The sequence below is a fragment of the Equus przewalskii genome, chromosome 5, assembly GCF_037783145.1.
Source record: "Equus przewalskii isolate Varuska chromosome 5, EquPr2, whole genome shotgun sequence".
Taxonomy (NCBI): domain Eukaryota; kingdom Metazoa; phylum Chordata; class Mammalia; order Perissodactyla; family Equidae; genus Equus; species Equus przewalskii.
The window spans coordinates 79,647,190-79,664,664 of NC_091835.1; the positions used below are offsets into that span (position 1 = coordinate 79,647,190).

At 36.3% G+C, this 17,475-nt stretch overlaps 1 protein-coding gene across 10 annotated transcripts in view; it reads left to right on the forward strand.

Annotated features, from left to right (window-relative positions):
* USP15 (ubiquitin specific peptidase 15) overlaps nt 1–17,475 on the forward strand; it is a 134,571-nt gene that overhangs the window by 23,731 nt on the left and 93,365 nt on the right. For all 10 annotated transcript variants that reach the window (XR_011540517.1, XR_011540520.1, XR_011540518.1 and 7 more), the window contains exon 2: nt 2,862–2,989. Coding sequence is in view for 5 of the 10 variants with exons in the window: in XM_070621924.1 (XP_070478025.1) it covers nt 2,862–2,989 (128 nt within the window). In the remaining 5 variants the exon portion in view is untranslated. The remainder of the gene's footprint in view (nt 1–2,861; nt 2,990–17,475) is intronic.

A 17,475-nucleotide genomic window follows, 5' to 3' on the forward strand; every position in this document is an offset into this window, starting at 1 on the left:
TGTTGGTTTCAGAGTTTGGACTAGGGTGAAGCAAGCAAGGCTCCTAGGGCTTAAAATTTAAGAGGTACTCCCTGTTAGAGTCCCTAGGCATCTCACTTACCTCATCCTAGTCCTGGCCTGGCTTGTGAATGAAGTAGTGCTTGAGCGTACACTGAAATTTGTGTTACTCTTTCCTAATAGATAAATCATGTTTAACACATTCAAGTTTTCGAAGCAAACATTAGAGTAGACCTGACTGCATATGTAAGGTAGACCTCTAATTAATATTTTCCATATACATTCTCAGATCTTTCCTCACTAGTTTGTAATGATGCTTTTAGCGTATATTGTAGTTCCACGTATACATGAGTCTGGTTCTTGTTTCTGTGTGCCATTTTCATTGGTCTTTTTCTTTCTCTCGATGCCCGTGTCATTTTCTTAATCTCAGGTCTGGCACTAATTTTGTAACTTTGGGCAAGTTAATTTCTGTGTGTCTGTGAAATTATAATAGTGCCTACCTTGTTGGGTAGTTAAAAGGAGAAAATGAGCCAATATTAAAGTACTTAGAAGTACAGGCCTGGCCCAAGGGTAAAGTTCAAATGTTGTTATTTTGTTATTACTAAAAGTAATGTTTACAACTTAATAAAGAGACTTGATATCTAGGAGACTGAGATTGCCATCTTGTTTTTCCTTTTCCAAAGTGTCTGAGAGGAAACAAGGAGAGGCTTATGGAAGGATTCCTTGAGAAAGTGACATTGAGGCTATCTGAAAGATCGTAGGAGTTAACTAGGTGTTGAGAGCAATAGGAAAATATTCTAAACAGAAGGATCCATGAGAAAATGGTGTGTCTAGGAACTGAAAGAAGGCTCTTGTAGCTAGATCTCAGCACAAAGAAAAATGGTACTAGCTGAGACTAGAGAGGTAGGTAGGAGCAGATCATGCTAGACCTGTTAGGCAATGTTAAGGATTTTAGACTTCATGCTAAAATCATAGTTATAACTATTCAAAAAAGAATCTCAGAAGCCCAAATTGTGCTCATGTGGACTCTTAATAGCATACCATGAATTAAGAGTGCTGTTGAGAATGTATAAATTCAGGGCTTTGTTCACTTATTTGTAATCTTTGTGAGCTCTTGATTCTTTTCTAGACTTTTATCAGTTCAGATTGAGGAATCTTGGGTTTTTGGCAGATTCATAGATTAAGAGTAGAGTTTTTACAGTGCAACAAATTTATGTAAATGTCTTGAAATAGAATGTTTTCATTTATTTCTCCACTTCATCTAATATTGTTGTCTTTCGTGGGTATACCTAAGACAGCTACATATTATTTCTTAATAGATGTTCCTATTTTTTCTACCTCCTCACTCATGTTTCATTACCACAGAATTCTTCAAGTAAGGTATAGGTGGCCTGAATTAGAAATAAGATGTGCTTTTTCTATTGAAGGTAGTGTTGAAAGCAGTTAAGTATTCATCAGATGGGAGCTTCTCCTCTCATACTAGTATCGTTGTACAGAAAGTAGTCACTCAAGATCTAGGAAAGAGAATTGAACTAGAAATGTTATGGCAGCAGATGAATACTGCCCAGTACAAACCTCCACTATAACTGTAAAGGATTTATTAAATACCTTGGGAGATAAAATCCCATTTTTCAGAAATACTTTTTAGATAAATATAAATAGAATTTTGCTGGTATTCCACAAATAGTTTTTAAAGTAAGTTTTATAAATGACACTTTCAGTTACAGTAGTTTTGTTAATCTATGAGTTCAACATATTTCCAATCAAAGTCTTAATTGGATTTTTTTGTGAAACTTGATAAACTGACTCTAAAATTTATATGGAAGAGCAAATGGCCAAAGATAGCTAACACAATTTGCAACAGCAACAAGCTGGGGAACTTGTTACAGGTCTGATGAGAAACTAATTCTAGGTATTTGAAAATAAGATGAATATAGTTTCAGAAATGCTTATAGTGCTTGGTGTATCACCTTTTTCAAATCAATCCTGCATGCTCCAGCGGATTTTACTACTGTATGGGAAGGAGTTGAAGACAGTGTTAGTGTTATTAACTTTTGTTGGTAAAGAAGCTAATTATTTTTAAAGTTTTTTGGAGACTTTGATTATGATTATTTAACTTATAATCAATCTTACAAACCTTTAATAGTTACTTTCCTTACTCCTGAAAAGATACAGTAAATTATATAAAATTAACATACTATGTTTGTAAGATTTTTGCAAAAAAATAATTTTTCTTATTTCTTTATGTTTTACCATCTTGCATTTTAAAATTTGTCTTGATTGATTCTTGTGATTACCATTTGAATTTTTGTTCAACTGACGAATATTTTATTGAATAGCTGTTACTTCCATTTTTTAAAAAATGCTAAGGTTTTTTTCTTTTTTGGAGAAAGATTAGCGCTGAGCTAACTGCTGCCAATCCTCCTCTTTTCACTGAGGAAGACTGGGCCTGAGCTAACATCCATGCGCATCTTCCTCTACTTTATATGTGGGACGCCTTCCACAGCATGGCGTGCCAAGTGGTGCCATGTCCACACCCAGAATCTGAACCAGTGAACCCCAGGCTGCTGAAGTGAAACATGCACACTTAACCGCTGCGCCACCAGGCCAGCCCCAGAATTTTTTTTAATGTGTATGTCAGTACTTGTCCTCCAATGGCAGATATTTATAGAACAATAGAAATAATACTTTACAAAAATGAAATGTTTTTCTTCAAAATACTGTGACATTACAGTTATTCTCAATAATCCTTTGAAGTTAGGCATGTACTTTTAATATGAAAGGAAATATCAAAAATGGAGAGCTTTTCTGCTGTTCCTGTAGTTCCAGGTATTTCCCTTTACTAATCTTCTTATCTTTTTTAGGTATTTAGTTGATAGTCGCTGGTTCAAACAGTGGAAGAAATATGTTGGCTTTGATAGTTGGGACAAATACCAGATGGGAGATCAAAATGTATATCCTGGACCCATTGATAACTCTGGACTTCTCAAAGGTATTAGTTCCTTCTTTCAGTCAAGTTGTAAATGTGTTCATTTCAATATGTTATAATCAATACATGTAATATGGAAAATGTTAATATAGGTAAATTGATAAATTAAAATTTTCTTTGTTATAGATTTGACCTAATGAACTCAGATTATTGTGTCATACTTACTGTTCTGTGTCATGACAAATTTTGTTTTTAATTTATGATATAATATGGGTTTAGTATTGTTTAAACGTTTAAATGAAGAATGTAAATTAGATAGCACTAGCTTATTATTTGGGGGAAATGCTGTATTGTATATTGCTTTTCCTAGTGGAGACATGACTTTTTCTTTAAGATGGGGAGCCCTGGTAGATGTTTTCATTCTTAGACTTTTTCATTAATCTTCTACAACCCTCACTACTTGCCAGCTCTTCTGTACCTCTCATCACATTTAGAGAGAATAAAACATAAGTACCAGAACTTCCATTTCTGGCCACGTGGAATAACAGGGACTGGATTTATCCTTCCACCTGAATGAACTAAAACCCTGACAAAATATATGAAAGAGCGGTTCTCAAAACATTGGACGTCAGGCAACAAAGAACAGTGATCCCTGAGAGGTAGGAGACTTGTGATTGTTTCAGCTTACTGCATTGAGAGTTTCCAAGACACAGCACAGAAGGGGAAACCCATGGAAAGCCTAGCCATCTTCCTTAGTTGAAGAAAGAGTTTGGTGTCCATGGAGACCAAGGCTGCCAGAGTTTTCAGGGCAGAGTACCAGACAGGAATGAGCAGCACAGAGAGGCAGAGACTGAGACGTGGAGATCTGTAGAGGGTGTCTCTCAAGTCTTCAACTGGCTTTTAATCAACACATGCATCCAGGGAAAGAATCACCCAAAAGAATTAGAGGGAACAATCATTGAGGCTCATATAAGACCAAGAATAATGTGTTTACAGCAGCCAGAGTGGAAACCCTTATAATTCACAAGGTGGACTACTGAGAATGGTTTTGCCTCTGTAATAAGGCAAAATTAATCCTCTTGTCAGTTCTAACTTGAAAGCATCAAACTATTTCCAAATAACTTAGCTGCAGCTCAGAACAAAATGCAGGAGTATTTATAAGAATACAAAATACCCAGCATCCAACAAGATAAAATTTGTAATATTTTGGATCCAACCAAATATTACCTGACATGCAAAGAAGCAGAAAAATATGATGCATAATGAGAAATATCAGTGTTTAAAAAAATTTTTTTAAGTGGAAAAAAGGAAAAAAGAACAAGTGAAACAAATAGAAAACAAATAGCAAGCTGGTAGATTTAACTCCAGTTCTGTGAATAATCACATTAAATATAAATACCCCAATTAGAGGTAAAGACTGTAAGAGTGGATAAAAAAATAAGATGCAACCCAACTCTATACTGTCTACTTTAAATATTAATATAGATTTTAAGTATTTTAAATATAAAGATAGAAATAGATTAAAAGTAAGAGATTGAAAAACATATAATGCCATGTTGTGGTAAGCAGAATTCTAAGACTGTCCTCCAGTGACCCTCACTCTTGTGTAATCGTCTCAGCTTTGAGTGTGGCTGGAACTTGTGAATAGGATGAGATATCATTCCCATGATTATATATCACAAAAGGGAGGTTATCCCAGTGAGCTTAATCTAATCACATGTGCCCTTTAAAAGCAGAGAGTTTTCTCTGGCTCATGGTTGAAGAAGTCATATTCAAAGCATGAGAATGACTCGACACATCATTGCTGGTTTGAAAATGGAAGGGACCACATGAGAAAGAAGACAAGCACCCTCTAGGAACAGGGAGAGGCCTTGGCCCCACAGCCAGCAAGGAACAGGGACTTCATACCTGCAACCATGAATTCTGAATTCTGCCAACAACCTGAATGGGCTTAGAAGGGATTCTTCCCCAGAGCCTTCAAATAGGAGACCGGCCTGTCTGACATCTTATTTCTGGCTTGTGAGACCCTAAGTAGAGAACTCTGTTGAGGAGCCCACTTGAACTTCTGGCCCACAGAATTGTGAGATAATAAATGGATGTTGTTTTAAGCTGCTATGGTAATTTGTTATGCAGTAATAGAAAACTAATACACATGCTAACACTAAATCAAAAGACACCTGGAGTGGCTGTGTTAATATCAGACGTTAAGACAGAACAAAGAACATTACTGGGGATAAAAGTTCACTTCATAATCATAAATGTGCTGGAACAATTCATTAAAAGGACATAATGATCCTAAATATATACCCACCCAATGACTTCAAAACTTCAAAATATGCAAAGCACAAACTGATAGAACTACAAGGAGAAATAGAAGAATATCCACAATTGTATAAATGAATATTTCAATACTCTTCTCTCTATAAATGATAAAAAACATGTAGACAGAAAATAAGTAATGATATGGAAGAATTGAACACTATCAATTAACCTTACCTAATTGACATTTATGGAACATTCCGCTGAACAACAGAAGAATGAAAATCGTTTTCCAGTGTGCACATGAAGCATTTAGATAGCATATTATGGGCTGTGAAACCTATCTCAATAAAGGTAAAAAGAATTTAAATCATACAAAATATGTTCTCTTACTATAGTGGAATAAATTAGAAGTTAACAGATACCTGGAACATCTTCAAATATTTGGAAACTCAGTAACACACTTCTGCATAACCCATGGATCAAAGAACTCAAAAGGGAAATTAGAAAGTATTTTTAACTAAATAAAAGTGAAAATACAACACATCAAAATTTGTGGAAGGCAGCTAAATAGTATATGGGAGTGAATTTATAGCCCTGAACACCTTTAAAGAAAAGAAAGGTCTCGGGGTTGGCCCAGTGACGCAGCGGTTAAGTGTGCACATTCTGCTTCAGCTGCCTGGGGTTTGCCCGTTTGGATCCCGGATGCAGACATGGCACCGCTTGGCAAGCCATGCTGTGGCAGGCATCCTACATATAAAGTAGAGGAAGAAGGGCACAGATGTTAGCTCAGGGCCAGTCTTCCTCAGCAAAAAGAGGAAGATTGGCAGCAGAAGTTAGCTCAGGGCGAATCTTCCTCAAAAAGAAAAAAAGGTCTGGAATCAGTGACCTTGGTTTCCAGTGTAGGAAACTAAAAATAAGAACAAATTAAATGTAAATGAAGCAGAAGAGAGGAAATAATAAGTTCAGAACAGAAATTAAAGGAAGAAAAAACAGAGAAAATCAATGAAACCAAAAACTGGTTCTTTGTGAAAATAAAATTGATGAATATCGAGTTAGATCACAAGAAAAAGAGAAAAGACAGGATTACCAATATCAGGAACAAGAGAGATAACATTGTTACAGAATCTTTAATAAGAGAACAATAAAGGAATATTATGAATTTTATGCCATTAAACTCAACAAATTAGATAAAAAGACAAATTCCTTGAAGGATGAAAACTACGAAAGCTCATTCCAAAAGAATAGATGACCTGAATAGCCCTATAGCAATGAAAGAAATAGAATTTGTAGTTTAAAACTTTCCCACAAGGAAAACATCAGACCCACATGGTGCCACTAGTGAATTCTACTAAACATTTTAACGGAGAAATAATACCAATTCCAGAAAAAATCTTTGAGAAAAGTGGAAGAGAATACTTCAGCTTATACTATGAAACCATCATTACCTTGGTACCAAAATCTGAATCAAGAAAAGAAAACTCTAGACTATTATACCTCATGAACATAGATGTATAAATTCTGAACAAAATTTTAATAAATTGAGTCCAACAATAAAAAGGGTATACGTATCATATAGAAATAAATATTTTTTAAAATTGCATATCATGTAAGATAAAAGAGTAAAATAGAAGAAAACTTCCTCAACCTCACAGTCAACATCTATGAAAAACCTAGAGGTGACATACTCAGTGGTGAAAGACTGAATGCATTCCCTCAAAAATCAGGAGAAAGGCAATGATATCTACTCCCAGCTCTGTAAGCCAACATTGTACTGGAGGTAATACTGTCTAAGGCAAGAAGAAGAGACAAAAGACATGGAGGTTGTACAGAAGGAAGTAATAAATCTGCCTTTATTCATAGATAACTATGTGTAGAAGATTGGATGGAATCTATGAAAAAACCTAGAATTAACAAATGAGGTTAGGATACAAGATCATTATTCAAAAACCAACTGTATTTTTATATGCTAACAATGGACTAACACGAATTGAAACTTTAAAAGTACGTTCTATAATAGCATCAAAAAATATGCTTACGGGTAAATCTGACAAAAGATGTTCAAGACGTGCACTGAAAACTACAAGTTGCTGAGAAAAATTAAAATCTAAAGAGAGACTGATGTCAGCATCATGGTGGGGTGAACTTACCTGGGACTCTCTCCCCTCCAACGTACGACGAAAAGGGGCATCCATATTCCAACAGAGGACATCCTAACACAACACAAAAGCATCAGAGAGACACACAGCCACACCACAGATGGTGGAGAGGCTGGATCCCCCCTCAGAGGAGCTGGAACAGGGTAAGAGAGAAGTTCGCTCCTTCCCCTAAAGTCTGCGATCTGCAACTGTGGAAGGATACGTGAGGGAAGGAGTGAGAGAGGGATGCTCGTTTGTGGGAACAAGGACTCCCCAGGGCCCTTGCAGGCTAGAGGGAAGCCCTCTAATGGGGCAAAAGCTTTTGTGGGGGTGACCTCATCAAACCAAGACCCTAGGCAACCAGACAGTGAGAGCGAGAAAGCCTGCAGAGCACACAGGAGAAAGTGCCCCTCCCCCACCTGCTCCGGTGCTCCACTGCCTGGAATCTCAACTGAAGGAGGAGGGCCCAGAATATGCAGCTCTCGACCCCCACCCAGTTGCGATAAGCTGTAACTGCAACCAAATATCAGAATGCGAAAGACCTGACCCACCTCCTCTAACAATATCAGACACTATATCAAATCTCCAGATCAGAGAGAAAATGACAAGCACTCAGAATTCAGTCCTACGGACACAGAAATACGTGATCTAAATGACAATGAATTCAAAATAGCTAGCATCGAAAAACAACGAGGTAAAAGAGAATGTAGAGAAACAATTCAACAACTTCAGGAGCTACTTCACAAAAGAGATTGAAACTGTAAAGAAGAATCAATCAGAAATATTAGAGATGAAAGACACAATGGAAGAGAGAAAATATGGATTTTCTAAATGCTCGAGTGGACATCATAGAGGAACATATCACCATAATCAGGGATAGACATGTTGAAATGCTCCAGACAGAGGAGGAGAGAGAACTAAGTCTAAAAAGAAATGAAGAAAGTCTCTGAGAATTATCCAACTCAATTAGGAAATGCAACATAAGAATTATAGGTATTCAAGAAGGAGAATGGAGCAGAAAGTGTGTTCAAAGAAATAATAGCAGAGAACTTCCCAAACCTAGGGAAAGAGAAGGAAATCTGTGTGGAAGAGGCTTCTAGATCTCCTAGACTTGTCAGTGTAAAAAGACATACTGCAAAGCATATAGTAGTAAAACTGGGAAAAATGAATGACAAAGAAAGAATACTAAGGGCAGCAAGGCAGAAGAAAATAACCTACAAAGAAACCCCTATCAGGCTTTCAGTGGATTTCTCTGCAGAAACCTTACAAGCTAGGAGAGAATGAAACAACATATTCAGATGTTTAAAAGACGGAAATCTTCAGCCAAGAATACTCTATCCAGCAAAAATATCCTTCAGATATGAGGGAGAAATAAACACTTTCCGAGACAAACAAAAGCTAAGGGACTTCGTAGCCACGAGACACCCCCACACACTCACACGCACACACACAAGAAATCCTCAATAAGGCCCTCATACTTGAAAAAAAAGAAAAGGGAGAAAGGAGTCGCTAAACACAGAATAAGGAGATAAATAGGTAGACAGAATCAGAATAGCATAGCAAATACTCTAGTATAGCATTAAGTTAAAGGGAAGAAAATCACCAAAAAGAAAGATAATCCTGTTATTTTAACCACAGACTCACAACACAAGATGGAGTAAGATATGAGAAAAACAACTTGGGAGGAGGAAAGGGATGGAATCAATTTAGAATAAGGAAATAAGAGGCCATCAGAAAATGGACTATCTTATACACAGCATTCTGAATACAATCTTCCGGGTAACCACTAAACAGAAAAGCAGAACAGAGACACAAAGAATAAAGGAGAAAACAAAGAAACACATTGTAAAAAACTAGATAATTCAATGAGTAGACCAAAACACACAGGATGAGAAACAAAGGAAATGCAGGAAAACCAGAAAACGAGTGATTAAATAACAGCATTAAGCCTTCATACATCAATAATCACCCTAAACATAAATAGATTGAATTCTCCAATAAAAAGACACAGAGTGGCAAGATGGATTAAAGAACAAGACCCAACAATATGCTGCCTCCAGGAAACACATCTCAGCTCCAGTGACAAACACAAGCTCAGAGTGAAGGGGTGGAAGACGATACTCCAAGCTAATGGCAAACAAAAGAAAGCAGGTATTGTAATACTTATATCAGACAAAGTAGACTTCAAGATAAGACAGGTAAAGAGTGACAAAGAGCGGCAATGTATAGTGAGCAAAGGGACACTCTATCAAGAAGAAATAACACTTATAAATATCTATGCACCCAACACAGGAGCACCAAAGTTCATAAAGCAACTATTAGCAAACCTGAAAGAAGATATTAGTAATAAAACAATAATAGTAGGGGACCTCAGTACTCCACTCACATCAATGGATAGATCATCTAGACAGAATATCAACAAGGAAACAGTGTAACTAAATGAAAAGCTAAACCTGTTTGACTTAATAGACATATATACAACACTCCATCCAAGAACAGCAGAATACACATTCTTCTCAGGTGCTCACGGAACATTCTCAAGAATAGACGATATGTTGGGAAATAAGGCAAGCCCCAGTAAATTTAAGAAAATTGAAATAATAAGCATCTTTTCCGATCATAATGCTATAAAGCTAGAAGTTAATTATAAGAAAAAAGCTGAGAAGGGGACAAAGATGTGGAGACTGAGCATCATGGTATTGAACAAGCAGTGGATCATTGAAGAAATTAAAGGAGAAATCAAAAAGTATCTGGAGACAAATGAAAGCATAAAATACCATATGAACTCATATGGGATGCAACAAAAGCCGTATTAAGAGGGAAACTCATTGCAATATAGGTGCACCGTAACAAACAAAAAAATCCCAAATAAGCAATCTCAAATTACTCCTAACTGAATTAGAAAAAGAAGAACAAACAAAACCAAAAGTCAGCAGAAGGAGAGAAATAATAAAATCAGAGCAGGAGTAAATGCTATTGAAACGAAAAAGGCAGTAGGAAGGATCAGTGAAACAAAGAGCTGGTTCTTTGAGAAAGTAAATAAAATTGACAAACTCCTAGTCAGAATTACAAAGAAAAAAAGGGAAAGCTCAGATAAACAAAATTAGAAATGAAGGAGGGGAAATAACAACAGACACCACAGAAATACAATGGATTATAAGAGAATACTACAAAAAACTATATGCCAACAAAATGGATAACCTAGAGTAAATGGATAAATTCTTGGACTCTTACAACCTCCCAAAGCTGAATCAAGAAGAAAGAGACAATCTTTTTTTCTTTTTTTTTTAGGATTTTATTTTTTCCTTTTCTCCCCAAAGCTCTCCAGTACATAGTTGTATATTCTTAGGTGTGGGTCCTTCTAGTTGTGGCATGTGGGTCGCCACTTCAGCGTAGCTCAATGAGTGGTGCCATGTCCGCGCCTAGGATTCGAACCGATGAAACACTGGGCTGCCTGCAGTGGAGCGTGCAAACTTAACCATTCGGCCACGGGGCCGGCCCCAAAAGAGACAGTCTTAATAGACCAATCATAAGGAAAGAGACTGAAACAGTAATCAAAAGCCTCCCAAAGAATAAAAGCTCAGGACCAGATGGCTTCCCTGGGGAATTCTACCAGACTTTCAGAGAGGATTTCATACCCATCCTTCTCAAGCTATTCCGAAAAATTAGGGAAGATGAAACACTTCCTAACACATTCTACAAGGCCAACATCACTCTGATACCAAAGCCTGAGAAGGACAAGACAAAAAAGGAAAACTACAGGCCAGTATCACTGATGAACATAGATGCAAAAATCCTCAACAAAATTTTGGCAACCCAAATTCAGCAATACATCAAAAGGATCATACATCACGATCAAGTGGGATTTTACCAAGGACACAGGGATGGTTCAACATCACAAATCAATCACCGTGATACCCCACATCAACAAAGTAAGCAATAAAAACCACATGATCATCTAAATTGATGCAGAGAAAGCATTTGACAAGATCCAACAGTCATTTATGATGAAAACTCTTAACAAATTGGGGATAGAAGGAAATTACCTCAATGTAATAAAGGCCATATATGACAAACCCAAAGCCATCATCATACTCAATGAGCAAAAACTGAATGCCATTCCCCTGAGAACAGGAACAAGACAAGGATGCCCACTATCACCACTCTTATTCAACATAGTACTGGAGGTTTTGGCCAGAGGAATTAGACAAGAGGAAGGAATAAAAGGAATGCAAATAGGGAGCAAAGAAGTGAAACTCTGGTTGTTTGCAGACGACGTGATCTTATATATAGAAAACCCCAAAGATTCCATCGGAAAACTAATAGAAATAATTAACAACTACAGTAAAGTTGCAGGTTACAGAATCAACTTAGAAAAATCAGTTGCTTTTCTATACTCCAATAACGAACTTACAGAAGGAGAACTCAAGAATACAATTCCATTTGCAATTGCAACTAAAAGAATAAAATACTTAGGAAAAAATTTAACTGAGGAGGTGAAGGACTTATACAATAAGACTTAGTGACATTACTGAGACTTATAACACATTACTGAGAGAAATTGATAATGACATAAAGAGATGGAAAGAGATTCCTTGCTCATGGCTTGGAAGAATAAACATAGTTAAAATGTCCCTACTACCCAAAGCAATCTACAGATTCAATGCAATCCCAATCAGAATCCCAATGACATTCTTCACGGAAATAGAGCAAAGAATCCTAAAATTCATATGGGGCAACCAAAGACCCCAAATTCCTAAAGCAGTCCTGATGGAAAAAGAACAAAGCTAGAGGTATCACAATCCCTGACTTCAAAATGTACTACAAAGCCATAGTGTTCAAAACAGCATGGTACTGGTACAAAAGCAGGCACACAGTTTGATGGAACAGAACTGAAAACCCAGAAATAAAACCACACATCTACGGACAGCTAATCTTTGACAAAGGTGCCAAGAACGTACAATGGAGTTAAGATAGTCTCTTCAATAAATGGTGTTGGGAAAACTGGACAGCCACATGTGAAAGAATGAAGGTAGACCATTATCTCATGCCATACACAAAAATAAACTCAAAATGGATCAAAGAATTGAAGAAAGTCTTGAAACTATAAAACTCCTGAAGGATAATATAGGTAGTACACTCTTTGACATCGAACTAAAAAGGATCTTTTCAAATACCGTGTCTTCTCAGACAAGGGAAACAAAAGAAAAAGTAAACAAGTGTGAGTTCATCGGACTAAAGAGCTTCTGCAAGGCAAAGGAAACTAGAATCAAAACAAAGAGACCCACCAATTGGGAGAAAATATTTGCAAATTGTGTGTCTGACAAGGGGTTAAACTCCACAATATATAAGGAACTCACACAACTGAACAATAAAAAAAAAAAAATCAAAAAATGGACAGAGGATATGAACAAACATTTTTCCAAAGAAGATATACAGATGGCCAATAAACACATGAAAAGATGTTCGACATCACTAATCATCAGGGAAATGCAAATCAAAACTACACTAAGATACCACCTTACACCTTTTAAAACGGCTATAATCACTAGGACTTAAAATAACAAATGTTGGAGAGGGTGTGGAGAAAAGGGAACCCTCATACACTGCTGGTGGGAATGCAAACTGGTGCAGCCACTATGGAAAACAGTATGGAGATTCCTAAAAAAACGAAAAATAGAACTACCATACGACCCAACCAGCCCACTGCTGGATATCTGCCCAAACAATTTGAAATCAACAAGCCAAAGTAACATATGCACTCCTATGTTTGTTGCAGCATTATTCACAATAGCCAAGACGTGGAAACTATCCAAGTGTTCATTGGCTGATGATTGGATAAAGATGTGGAACACACACATTGGAATTATAGTCAGCCATAAAAAAGGCAAATTCATCCCATTTGCAGCAACATGGAAGGACTTGGAAGAAATTATGCTAAGTGAAATAAGCCAGACTGAGAAAGATAAACATCAGATGATTTCAGTCATATGTGGAATATAAACAAACACATGGACAAAGAAAACAGTTCATTGGTTACGAGGGGAAAGGGAGTAGGGGGTGGGCACAGAGGGTTAAGGGGAGCACTTTTGTGATAACAATCAAGAAATAATGTACAAATGAAATCTCACATTGATGTAAACTATTATGAACTCAGAAAAAATTATCCTGTGATAAGCTAACCTCCTAATTTTCATTCTAAATAAATATAGCAAAGTATACATATGTTCATTAAAGCTCATTTTATTTTTAAAGAAAAAAAAACCTAAAGAGGGAAATGTTGTTACTGGATCAGAAGACGCAATATTGTTAAATTCCCCCTATCAATCTATAGATTCAACACAATTCCAAATCACAGTTCTAGTAGGCTTTTAAAGAATTGAGATGAGGGGCCGGCCCCGTGGCCAATTGTTTGGGTTCGCACGCTCTGCTTCGGCAGCCCGGGGTTTTGCTGGTTCGAATCCTGGGTGCAGACATGGCACCGCTCGTTGGGCCATGCTGGGACGGCATCCCACATGCCACAACTAGAAGGACCCACAACTGAAAATACACAGCTATGTACTGGGGGGCTTTGGGAGAAAAAGAAAAAGTAAAATCTTTAAAAAAAAATTGAGATGGAATTTACATACCATAAAATTGATTCTTTTAAATTGTACAATTCATTGGGTTTTAGTATATTCCCAAAGTTTCATAACCATCACCACCATCCAATTCCACAACCTTTTCCTCACTCCAGCAAGAAACTTTGTACCAATTAGCAGTCACTCCCCATTCCCCCCAAGACCCCCAGTGCTAGGCAACCAGAACCCACTTTCTGTCTCTATGGATTTGCCTGTTGTGGACATTTCATCTAAATGGACTCATACAATATTTGTGCTCTTTAATGACTGATTTCTTTCACTTGGCACAGAGTTTTCAAGTGTCATCCATGTAGCATGAATCAATACTTCATTCGTTTTTATGGATGAATAATTTTCCACATTTAATTCATCCAGTCATCCGTTGATGGACATTTGGGCTATTTTCACTTTCTGGCTATTATGAATAATGCTGCTATGAACTTCATCTACAAATTTTTGTGTAGATGTATATTTTCATTTCTCACGGGTGTATACCTAGACATAGAATTACTAGGTCATATAATAACTCTATGTTTAACTATTTGAGCAACTGTTAGACTGTTTTCCAAACTTGTTATACCAATATATTAGGGTTCCAATTTCTCTACATCCTTGCCAACACTTACTTTCTGTCTTTTTATTATAGCCACCCTAATGGGTTTGAAGTGGTATCTCGTTATGATTTTGATTTGTATTTCCCTAGTGGTTAATGATGTTAAGTATCTTATGTATGCTGTTTATATATCTTTTTTGAAGAAATATCTATTCAGATCCTGTGCCCATTTTTTAATTGAATTCTCTGTCTTTTTATTGTTATGTTTTAAGAGTTGTTAATTCTGGATACTAGCCCCTTCTCAGATACATGAGTTCCAATAATTGTCTTCTGTTTTGTGGATTGTCTTTTACTTTCTTGATGGTGCTTTTGAAGCACGAAAGTTTTCAATTTTTATCTCTTTGTTTCCCTTGGTTGCTTCTGATTTTGGTGTCAGAAAGCACTGCCTACTAAACCAAGGACGTAAAACATTTACACCTGTGTTTTCTTATTAGCATTTTATAGTTTTAGCTGTCACATTTGTGTCTTTGATCAATTTTAAGTGAATATTTGTGTATAATGTGTGAGGTAAGAATCAATGGAACAGATTAGAGAATCTGGAAGTAGATTCACACATATATGGTCAATTGATTTAGGCAAAGGTGTAAGAGGAATTCAGTGTCTTTTAAACATATTCTACTTGAGCGTTAGATATCTATTTGCAAAAAAACCCCTGAACTTTGATCCATATCTGGCACCATAAACAAAATTAACTCAAAGCAGATCATAGACCTAAATGTAAAAACCAAAACTATAAAACTTATAGGAAAAGAAAGGAGAAAATTTTTGTGACATTGTTTTAGGCAAAGATTTCTTAAATATGATACAAAAAGCACAATTGATAAAAGAAAAAAATTGATGAATTGTATTTCATCAGTAATAAAAGCCTCTTCAAATGACCTTGTTAAGAGAATGAAAAGACAAACCAGTTTGGGAGAAAAACAAATCACCTGGCTGATAAAACACTTGTATGCAGAATAAAGAATTCTTGAAACTCTATACTAAACAAACATACACAGGTGGAAAAAGTGGGCAAAACATTTGAAAATATAGTTCACCAAAGAAGGTGGAGTTTTCAAAAAGCGCTTGAAATATACTCAACATGATTAGTCATTAGAGAAATGAAAATTAAAACCACAGTGAGGCAGCACTATGTATTAAAATGATTCCGATTTGCAACACTGACCCATACCACATGTTGACTAGGAGTTGCAGCAAGTGAAAGTTCCGTATACTGTTTCTGGGAATGAAAGGGTCTGGCAATTTCTTAAAAAGCTAAGCATACATTTACCGTAGGAACTAGCCATGTCACTCCTAGGTATTTACACAAGAGAAAGGAAAGTATATATCCATATGAAAACTTGTACATGAATGTTCTGTTCGTAGCAGTGTTATTTGTAATAGAGAAAATTGGAAACAACCCAAAGTGCCCATCAACAGCTGAATGGATAAACAAATTATAGTATACCCATATAATGAAATCCTGCTCAGCACCTAAAAGGAATGAACTATTGATATGTAAAAAAATGGGTGAATCTCAAGATAATTTTGTGGCATAAGTGAAGTGGAGCAAAAACAGTACATACTATTTTTATATAAGATTCTAGAAGATGCAAATTTGTTTATAGTAAGACAAAGACAATTTTCATATAAAATTCTAAAAAACTGCATATTAGTCTATAATTGCAAAATACAGATAAATGGGGACAGGATGGTGGACCTGGATGGACAGGAAGGAGAGATTACAAAGGACTACAAAGAAACTTTTGGGGATGATGGAATGTTCATCATTTTGGTAGTGGTGATGGTTTCAGACTTGTATTCGTATGTCAGAACTTATCAAGTTGTACAGTTTAAATATATGCAGTTTGTTGTACATCAATTATTTATCAATAAACAGAAGTAAGAAATAGCAACTGTTGTGCATTTAGGGATGTTCTCCTCCCTTAAAAAATGAATTGATCGGGGGCTGGCCCCGTGGCCGAGTGGTTAAGTTCGCGCGCTCCGCTGCAGGCGGCCCAGTGTTTCGTTGGTTCGAATCCTGGGCGTGGACATGGCACTGCTCATCAAGCCACGCTGAGGCAGCGTCCCATATGCCACAACTAGGTGGACCCACAACGAAGAATATACAACTATGTACCTGGGGGCTTTGGGGAGAAAAAGGAAAAAAAATAAAATCTTAAAAAAAAAAAAATGAGTTGATCGTTTTGTCTTGTCCACTAGATAAAAATTACTATTTGGAGTCTGGTACATAATAAAATCATTTACCCAAACTCTTGAATTATTGCAGAAAACAACATAGAAGTCTTAGTTTTTTAACTTCTTTTTTTTCCCTAAGTTCTCTGCAAGGCAGTGTGTTAGAGTAGAAAGAAAATGGATGTTAGAATAAACAGATTTGTGTTTAAATCTAGTCTCTGCAATTTTCCGTATGTGTGACCTTGGGCAAGTTAATCAATACCTGAATCTATTTACTAATTAAAATGGAGATATCTACTTCGTAATATTGTTTTGAAAATCTACTGAGATAACAGGGTTTTCTATAATAACACCTTTCACAGTACCTGCAATTTTCTGTATGTATGACCTTGGGCAAGTTACTCAATTTTCCTGAATATATTTTCTAATCTAATGTGGGGATACCTGTCTTAGAGGATTGTTTTGAGAATTGACTGAGGTAACACAATTATTTGCTGTAATATGTCTCATAGTACATGATGCATATAGTGGCTTAGGATATGTAAGTTTCTTTCAGCTTCAGTTAGTTCTGGAAATTATCAGTATTCATCAAGAATTTAAAAGTAACAACTAAGATTTTTTAAAAACTGAGCTTAAAAATTGATACTTAGTTTGCATCTGCTGTTGAAGTTTGTATTATAAAATTCAGTTTTCACATTTCTGCTCTATATGAAGCATAGTTTCCTCAAACTTTAGAGTGATTTT